This window comes from Zootoca vivipara, chromosome 6, assembly GCF_963506605.1.
Source record: "Zootoca vivipara chromosome 6, rZooViv1.1, whole genome shotgun sequence".
Lineage (NCBI taxonomy): Eukaryota > Metazoa > Chordata > Lepidosauria > Squamata > Lacertidae > Zootoca > Zootoca vivipara.
The window spans coordinates 39,267,118-39,277,265 of record NC_083281.1 but is presented as its reverse complement, the minus strand read 5'-3'; the positions used below and the strand labels follow the sequence as shown (position 1 = coordinate 39,277,265).

At 43.6% G+C, this 10,148-nt stretch overlaps 1 protein-coding gene across 1 annotated transcript; it reads left to right on the top strand.

Annotated features, from left to right (window-relative positions):
• The first annotated feature begins 943 nt into the window (after positions 1-943).
• Positions 944-9,274, top strand: LOC118087569 (gap junction beta-5 protein). The gene is made up of 2 exons (XM_035120337.2): positions 944-1,049; positions 7,938-9,274. Exon 2 carries the CDS (start codon positions 7,963-7,965, stop codon positions 8,812-8,814), a length of 852 nt encoding a protein of 283 aa, XP_034976228.1. The 5' UTR covers positions 944-1,049; positions 7,938-7,962; the 3' UTR covers positions 8,815-9,274.
• The last annotated feature ends 874 nt before the right edge of the window (positions 9,275-10,148 follow it).

Sequence of the window (10,148 nt, the reverse complement as noted above, 5' to 3'; positions counted from 1 at the left end):
GGTCTTCTTGAACTCCTTCACATTTTATAGTATCCTGAGGTGACCTTGGATGGATGGAGCATAGAACAGGAGTGTTCCTGTTAAGGGGTGAGCAGAACACCCTGCAACATTATAGCAGCTCTCACATGTAGCTCAGGTTACAGACGCTTCAGGTTACAAACTCCACTAACCAGGAAGTGGTTGCTCCAGGTTAAGAACTTTGCCCCAGAATAAGAACCGAAATTGCACGCCAGCAGCGCAGCAGCAGCGGGAGGCCCCATTAGCGAAAGCATGCCTCAGGTTAAGAACCATTTCAGGTTAAGAACGGACCTATGGAACGAATTAAGTTCTTTACCCGAGGTAACACTGTATAATATAATAGCAAATCCCAAGTCTGTTGTGTCATTATGCCTGTTAAACACTGGGCTTGAGCCCCAGAGAGTGGAGAAGGATCTCATTTGGTCTTGCCCCAGATATGTGGACTTGAGTTGCAGCTGCCATATTCTACACTTCTCTGAATTTTGCAGTGTGTACAAAAATATGCCCCTTGCTGCATATAAAATGTGTCTTTTAGACAAAAAAAATGTATGTAAAATGTAGATTTGGGGAAAAGTGTGTACAAAGCCACATACAATTTAAATGCAGGTTTTCTGGGGCAGAATGAACACTAAGTACATACAAAACTGAGACACAGCAAAAATAATGATGATGATGATCTGCTCTGTTCATCCCTCTCTCTTCCAGCCATAGGACTGGCTGCCCAGATCACATTGGTTCTGTGCTGCTTGTATGATGGAGACTCTTGTCATTTGCATGAATACAGCTCTCTGCTTCCAGCAGCCTTGACAGGTAGCAGCAACCGAAGGTGTGCTGGAAAGCTCCACCCTGGAATGTGCCTTTTGGAGATTCCTCCTCCTCTGCCTCGTCCTCCTCCTCCTCCTCACTCCCAGAGTGCTGGGAGGAGCCTCGAAGCTTTGGTTCCCTTTAATTGGGAAAAAGGCTGTCTCAATGCTCCAGAAGGCGAGAGCGGATCAGGAAAAGTCCTGCAAGGAAGCTGGAACTCTGACCAGGTAAGTGTGTTCATTTGTTTTCCCTCACCATTGTGGGCTGAACTGCAGCAAGAATGCATCTTGCAAAAAGTTTTAAAGGTGTTAATTGTATGGGGAGGACCACAACCTGGTAGGAAGATGTAGATGGACCTATGCCTCCGGACATGATATAGAGCAGCTCCCTGTGTTCCTATGGGACTTCTGCCACAAAAGTCAGGCTTACTATTAGCCAAGGTAAATCAGGGCTTCGGTGTTCGAGATCAGATTTGTAACTTTTGAAAAGGCAGCCACTAACGCTACCCTGAAAGCCTTCCCCTCACCAAAGAACCACAGAAGCCCCCGTATCTCGGAAGAGGAATACAGGAGTTTGCAAAGATGCGACTCCGAGGCAAACTCAAGCCTAGGCACCCCTTGTGCTTGAAATTAAGCACCTCCTGTAAAAACAGAGTCTCAGGTTGCATCTGGAATTTCGTAACAAAATATGCAAGCTTAATAGTTTCTTATATATAGTAGGCGGGGTGAGAGAATGTTGTTGTTTTTCTCATCTGTAGTGTCTATGAAGACCTCTGGGTCTTGCGAATGTTGTGCTCACCTTGTGGGGAAGTGTTAATTCATCTTTTTAATTCATGTGCAGCAGATCCCCGTCAAATGACAAAGTGACCACACTCAGAATCTTATGGTCCCCGGTATTTTTTTTCAAATGATCTTTGAGAGCTGGGAGGAGGAGCCAGTGCTTTGCTAATGTATCATTTTAACATTACAGGAAATGTCAAAAGTTGGTTTTACAGCTTTTTTTTAAAAAAAAAGGACTAATCAAGGAAAATAAAATGTTACAGAGACAGAATTCATTGACAGCAGAAATGTTGATCTCAATAGTTTGAAGATCAACTGATCACTATCTATGCTTCCGTATGGAAGGTATATTTTAAAAAACAAAGTTTGTGCAGAGCCTATGGGCTGGATCCAGAATAGGTTAGTTGGACTTAGGTTCTATTGAAATTAATGCGACAAAATTAATCATGGCTTACCCAGGCACAGCAATCTGGGGAAGTGCTGTAGCTCAGTGGCACAGCACCTGTTGCATGCAGAAAATTCTCCAAGATTTCAGGAAGAGTCCAAAGCCCTTCAAATTTGTGTGTAAATATAATGTAATGAGCTTCCCCCACCCCACTAGCTAATCTTAGCTGCAAGTTCCATCCTATTCTCAAACAAATAACACCTCACTGGTAAGAGAGAAAAGGATAATCACTGGTGGGGGGGGGGAGGAGAAAGAGCTTCTAGCATCAAGAAAGACAAAACTGAGGTTCTTGGGCATGCTGAGGAGCATCATTTCGAGCATGGGATTTGCATGCTCCTGTGTCCATTGAACTGGACCATGGGATCAGGGAAATTTAGAAAGTCCATGCTCCCCAGCCTTTCCTGTCTCAGACACCCCTTTCCAATAAGTTTTTGTTACTTGGAAAGGGTATGGGATGAAGTGCCAAAGGGGATGTTTTTCAGCCATTTGTTTTTCAATGTTTTCTACAGATGCTACAAGTATTTTAAAAGAAAATGAAACAAAACAAAAAAGCAAGCCAACAGAAGTTGCAGTGGGGGGAGGGGGAGGGGGCAAACTGACAATGAAAGAAAGGAAGGAAGGGAATTCACTGCTACTACTATAAAATTTCTTTACAAGGCTTGTTAAAAACATGAAGCAGATACACGGAAGAGATGCATGATAGTTACACGGAAACTCTATCCCAACATAATCAGATGGAGATGGGGGAGAAATTAATTCAGCTCCCATGTTAACATGAACCTACCTAATCTGCACTTCCTGAACCAATAAGCAAAAGGAAATGCAGCTGTCTCTTGAAATTCACATTTCTCTGAATTTTACAGTATAGTTCAACAGCCAAAAACAGCATGCACAAGTACACACAAAGTTCCATATGTTAGTGAAAATAGCTTACAAACATGCATTATATTTGGGGAAATGGTTTGCAAAAATGTGGACATTAGAGAAAATTGCATGCAAAATGAGGACATTTAGAGAAATGTGAATGAAATTATACAGAGATTTTTATCACACACACACACACACACACACACACACACACACACTGCTGCAGAAATTAGCCATACTACAACTATAAAAATGAGGAACCAGGAGAAACCAAAATAAACATATTTGCCCATCCTAGCATAAGGGCAGATTAACAGCATCACACCCTAAGCATCCAGGGGCCTAATCTTGGCTGTGGTTAGAAACAAAATTATAAAAACGGAAAGTTTGTCTGATCTAGCATGGCAACTCTTGTGCTGTGCTTTTAGTGCTAGGTCTGTGATGAATTAGTAAACCTTGGCCAATCATACAGATTAAAGATGAATCATCTTCATGTCAGTGTTCTTGCAAAGACATTTTTTGTTCCAGCTTCTCAGTCTCCATTTGGCTTTCTAGAAGAGATGTTTGAGATAAGGGAGCATGTTAATGCTCTTATCAACTTTAATCAGCCTCCCTCCCCACTCGTCCACCTTGAATCCATTCCAAAGGCACCTGGACCCATTCCCTCTAGGTTCCTCTAAATGCCTTACTTTCTTCAGTACAGACTATCAGTTCACGTGCAGCTCCTTGAGGACTTCAAAGAGCAGCAGCTGTTCGACAAAACTCTTCGGGGAAGATCTTTCTCTCCAGAAATTCAGCACTAGCCATAGGAAGCAATTAATTAAGGCTGCCGGTGTGTCTCCTCTTCCCCAATGCCTAGGCATGTGTACATTAAAAACCTATGGGTTCCTTTGTAAGAATCAGGCACAAGGAAGGGAAAAGATGCAGACAGTATCCAGGTTTGGGGGGCCTTGGGACAATATGGTCAGAACCCAAAAATGAAGTAGAAGTGAAGAGGGGGGGCTTCTCCTTCATTTTTGGGTTCTGCTGTCTATTTGCCTGCCCTGCTCCTCTGACTGTCCACACCACCACCCAGATCCACCATGGATGCAGCTCCATCTTCTCCTATTGTCTGTTGTTGCTCAGGTGTTTGTAGAGAGCAAGTGATCAGGCAGTGACAGCAGCTAGGAGATGAAGCACAGAGTTTGAGGGTTGTCAATGGGGCCCCTGTTTTGAAATGGACTTTGCCCAGTGGCACCAGCTTCCAGTCCTGAACTGCATCACTTTGGACTGTAGGTGAGACCTCGTATGATGGGCACTCCTCTACTATTTTAACACATACATGCAAAACTAGCACTTCATGGAAAAGACTCAGACAGAACACTTCCCCGGGATACTTCCAGCAATTTTTGGCAAAAACTGTTAGGTTCCACCTCAAATTTACTAAAAATCAATAGAGTCCACCCCCTGGGTCCAGCTTCAGATTACCTCTTGGTTCCACCTCTGTGGAAAAAGATTCTGCCTGCAGACCCAAGAATGGTCAGCTAGGAGTGGGAACATCTGTCAATTGTGGTTTCTCATTTTTCCAAACTTAAGTTCAGTTCTTCACATTTCCTCATCAGTTAATTTTATTTTAGAAAGTCCTCATGAAAAATTTTCAGGATCTTAGTATGGCTTTCTCCTAATATACATGTTTTTATATGCAATTCCCCCTAAAATGCACATTTTAGGGGGAATTGCATACTATAGTGCATTTTAGGGGGAATTGCTATTTTAGTGCATTTTATATGTTACACTCATTCATATATGTATTTTATGTACACTTTACCCCAGTATATGCATGTTGTGTACACATGGCTTGGCTGAAGAACTGCTTCCAAAAATATGGAGAAATGCGAATTTGGGAAGATGGTTGTGTTTAGCTTCTCATATCATTTCAGAAAGTGTGGTTTAATTAGGTTTACCTTTAAATGCAAATAGAACCAAAATTCTCCTCAATCCCTATGTTCAACCCTACGTTCATGTGTTACTAGTGTGGCCATTTCTTCTCTCCAAATCCTCTCTCTGCCAAGCTGTCTCTAGTGTCTGGTTTACAGATGAAGAAACCCAAAGAAGGGGGGATAAGGGCCTTGAATTTGCCCATCTACAATATTTGTTCAGCAGCCAAATACGTTTCCTAGTCCCAAGTCTTCCACACTATGGTGCAATGTATTGTATTCCCGATTAATTATTTGCATATGCTAACTGTGTGAATTATGGTGTTGGAGCAGACTCTTGAGAGTCCCATGGACTGCAAGAAGATCAAACCTATCTATCCAAACTCTTGAGAGTCCCATGGACTGCAATAAGATCAAACCTATCCACTCTGAAGGAAATCAGCCCTGAGTGCTCACTGGAAGGACAGATCCTGAAGCTGAGGCTCCAGTACTTTGGCCACCTCATGAGAAGAGAAGACTCCCTGGAAAAGACCCTGATGTTGGGAAAGATGGAGGGCAAAAGGAGAAGGGAACGACAGAGGACGAGATGGTTAGGCAGTGTTCTCGAAGCCACCACCAACATGAGTCTGACCAAACTGCGGGAGGCAGTGGAAGACAGGAGTGCCTGGCGTGCTCTGGTCCATGGGGTCACAAAGAGTCGGACACGATTAAACGACTAAACAACAAAAACTGTGTAAACTGGTGCTTTCCCATTTGATGTTGTGTTTCCTCTTCTGGGGCATTGCGTAAGTTGCCATCATAGGAGATGGCAGGTCTCCATCATTTCAAAAGCAAATGGAGACAGTCTTGAGAACTCGCAGCACCCCAGTCTCATACCAGAGTTCACCACCAGGCATCTTCCTTGCACACACACACACACACACACACACACACACACACACTTCATTTACTGCAGCAGTTCTTCCCCCTCTGGGAGATGAGTGCAGGGTGGATAGATTGTGGGTTTTTTCTGGCCTGTACAGACATGTTGCTAGCTTAGGCAAAACATATGACATCCATATGGGGGAGAGGCACATAGTGTGGGGGTGGGGGGAAGTATTGGGTGTTTAAATTGCTATGCATGTTTTCTAGCCTTGGATCTTTAATGATTTGCAATCTGTGGTGAGGGGAGTGGCACAGCTGAACCCAGAAAGTTCATTTTATTAACATATCCATTGCATTTATATACGAGCTTTCTGCCAAGGCACCCAAGGCAGTTTGCAGTTTTAAAGGACTAGAGCAAATTATATCCTAAGTGTTGTAAGTAGATGGGCCAAATCCCCTCAGTTTCCTCTATCATCCATTCATTTCCTCAGAAACTTCATCCAAGATTCTTCGGCAGGGGTGGGACAATCTTGGTGCTTTTTTGATGAAGTCATTGAAGAGTTGGAAAAGGTTCAGAAAAGTGCCACCAAAATGATCAAGGGGAGGGAGGGACTTCCCTGTGAAGAAATGTTGCAGTGTCTTGATCAGGGCTGGATTTAGGTCTGATGAGACCCTAAGCTACTGAAGGTAATGAGGCTTTATATGTCAACAACAAATGGCGGCTGTTTTTTGTGTTGAATATATAAAAGGTACCCCTGACAGTTAAGTCCAGTCGCGAATGACTCTGGGGTTGCGGCACTCATCTCGCTTTACAGGCCAAGGGAGCCGGCGTTTGTCTGCTTCCGCAGACAATTTTTGCAGGCCATGTGGCCAGCATGACTAAGCTGCTTCTGATGAAGCCAGAGCAGTGCAGGGAAATGCCGTTGTTGAATACAGTGGTACCTCGGTTTATGAACATAATTGGTTCCGGAAGTCTGTTCATAAACTGAAGCGTTCATAAACTGTTCCAGACGGGTCCACGGAGTACTCAACCTGAAGCGTACTTAGCCCAAAGCATGGGTGTAATTGGTTCCGGAAGTCTGTTCATAAACTGAAGCGAACTTTCCCATTGAAAGTAATGGAAAGTGAATTAATCCGTTCCAGACGGGTCTGCGGCGTTCGTAAACCAAAAATTCATAAACCGAGGTGTTCATAAACCAAGGTTCCACTGTATATGCTATGTGGTAATTTATGGACCTAATAGGTATCTAAAGCCATTTGCACATAACAAAATATGTATTTTATCAAAGCAATTGCATTTTTTCCCTTTAAATTCTTTTGGGGGGCCCAAGAGAGTGGGGCCCTAAGCTATAGCTTGTTTAGCTTATATGTAGATCTGGCACTGGTCTTGAACTTTTTCATTTAGAGAAAAAAGCAAGTAAGAAGCGGCATGATAGAAGTTTAGAAAAACCATGAATAGCATGGAGAAAGTGCATAGACAAAAGTTTTTATTCCTCTCTCATAACACCAGAACTCATGGACATCCAGCAAAGCTGGATGTTGGAAGATTTAGGACAGATAAAAGAAAGTCCCTCTTCACACAGTGCATAGTTAAACTATGGCACTCACTCCCCCAGAAGGCAGTGATGTCCAACAACTTAGATGGCTTTAAAAGAGGATTAGACAGATTCATGGAGGAAAGGGCTACGAACCATGATGGCTATGCTCTACTTCCACAGCTGGATGCTGTAATGCTTCTGAATACCAGCTGCTGGAAACTACAGGATGGGAGAGTTCTCTTGTGCTCATATTTCGATTGCTGGTTTCAGTTTCACACAGGCATCTGATTGGCCACTGCAACAACAGGATGCTGGACAAGATGGGTCATTGATTCACTGATCCAGTGGGCTGTTCTTATAGAGGATATAAGCAGACATCATCCTTAACTAGAAATAGTGGTCCTAAACATGATCATCAACTTTATTTTATGGTGGGGGTCTTAAGGGTGGCACTTACTCTGCCTCCCAATTCAGTTTCTAGAATGGGCCTAGAAAGACAATATAGCCTGCAGATGAAATGGTTTGAGAGTACCGGTAATCCTGAAGGGGGAAGTCAGGGGCTTAGGTTATTTCGGTTCCATGCAGCGAATCAGGTCTAGCGGTGAGGTGTTGTTGACAACCTATCTATACAGTGTTTCTTTATACTCATACAGGCAACATCAGGGTGTTACAATATTTCTAATTCCATCTTCTTATTTCTTTTCAGGATTTGGAAGTAGAAACCAGAGGCCATGAACTGGGGAAGCTTTCAAGGGCTCCTGACCGGAGTGAATAAATATTCCACAGCCTTTGGACGTATTTGGCTCTCAGTGGTCTTCATCTTCCGGCTTCTAGTCTACATAGTGGCAGCTGAGAAGGTTTGGGGAGATGACCAGAAGGATTTTGACTGCAACACTAAGCAGCCAGGCTGCCCAAATGTCTGTTACGACCATTACTTCCCAATCTCCCACATCCGTCTCTGGGCCCTACAGCTCATTCTGGTTACCTGTCCTTCCCTGCTGGTAATCATGCATGTTGCCTACCTGGAAGCCAAACTGGAGAAACATAAGAAGAAGGTTGGAGCAGACTATGCACTGCGCTATCCTCCTGGCAAGAAGCGTGGAGGCTTGTGGTGGACCTATTTCTTGAGCCTCATCTTCAAGTCTGCTGTGGACATTATATTCCTCTTCATCTTCTACCACGTGTTCCCAAACTACACACTCCCCAGTGTGGTGAAATGCCACCTTGATCCTTGTCCCAACATTGTAGACTGCTACATAGCTAAGCCCACAGAGAAGAACATCTTCACCTTTTTCATGATCAGCACAGCCTGCGTTTGCATCCTCCTCAGCCTCCTTGAAGCCTTCTACCTCATTGGGAAACGATGTAAGGAGCACCTCCAAGCCAGAAGTGAAGGCCACAGAAGGCAGGACAGTGAAATACTCATTATGAAGAAAGACCCTTCCTCCCTGCCCCCCAGTAAACATAACCCAAATGAAATAGGTCTGGAGGCATTCAACAGTACCGATTATAAGCCTTCTCCCTTCAACTTCACAGCCTGCCCACCTCAGACAGCTCTGACCACTAAAGCAGCACCATCATAAGCAACCCTTAAATCCTGGGAAACTGGGTAATGGAAACCTTAGACAGAACTAATATTACCTACTTTTCATATCAGCACTTTCTTTTAGGCGGGGCATGGATGTGATGTATGAGAGGGAAAGAGGGATGGCCTATGTCCGACACTCACCTAATTCAGACTTCAGTTTTCTGATATACGTATTTGATCAAAGAAGTCTATATTAAATGGTCATATCCAAATTCCCTGGTTCTTGCAACTAATTTGATCTAAACCACTTACTGTTTGCATATTCTGGATGTGTACTACTTACACGTTGCAGATTGCACTATTTCTGTCCAGTCCAGTTTTCAAAAACCTACCCACCACCACAATTGAAGGTGGCTGGCACACTTGGTCTTGACTGCTGAGATACACACACACACACACACACACACACACAGAGAGAGAGAGAGAGAGAGAGAGAGAGAGAGAGAGAGAGAGAGGAGAATCAAGTCAGTTCAAAGACACGGATGAGTTTCTTACAGCCATCATGCCAAAGTAACAAGATGTACCGGGTGTAAAGCTGTCAGTCAAAACTATCCCCAAATGCCTGACAGAATAAGTGCATTTGACCAGTTTCCTGGAATGACGAAGTTTCATAGCCTGGTGAACTCCCTGGAAAGTGAAATCCCTTCTCAGCTATGAAGTTTACTATGTAACCTTGATTCTTCCTGTCACTCTCTCTCAGTCTAAACTACCTCGCTGCATTGTTGAGGAGATAAAATGCAGGACTTGCTTCCCTGAACACCTTAGAGGAAAGGTGAGATAAAACTGAACACAAATCATGTCCCCCAAAGCAAGGGGAGGGAGGGAGGGGGAGAGAGAGAGAGAGAACGATAAGGGGAAAGGTGACTACAGGATGAATACAGAATTCAATCCTATAAAATGAAAATGCTGATATTTGAAGAACAGGTGCCCATGTCCGAATGTTAGTGAGAATTACCACAGACTCAGAATAAAATTGGATTAGGGTTTTTTTTTTCTTGTTTCCCTTTGTTTCACCGAGCATTGATTTGAAATAAATAGGTGGTATTCAACAAAGTTTTGCGCAGAATAGACCTACTGAAATCAATGGACCTAAGTAACATCGTGTTTATTAATTTCAATGGTCTACTCTGAGAACGACTGAGTTCAATGCCACCTGATCTGAGTGGCATTGTGAGATTCTCATTCATATTTGGATGTGCCCATCTGTGTCCAGGAATGGCTGGTAGGATAGGGTGTTGCCCAAGGACGAATCTACCAACAGTGGCATTGATGCCACTTACCTGCACTGTATAGAGACGGACCAGGGTGGCAGTGAGACTGGGGTTGTGT

Coding starts and splice junctions, on each gene's coding strand:
- LOC118087569 (XM_035120337.2), top strand. CDS start 7,963: ATGAACTGGGGAAGCTTTCAAGGGCTCCTGACCGGAGTGAATAAATAT.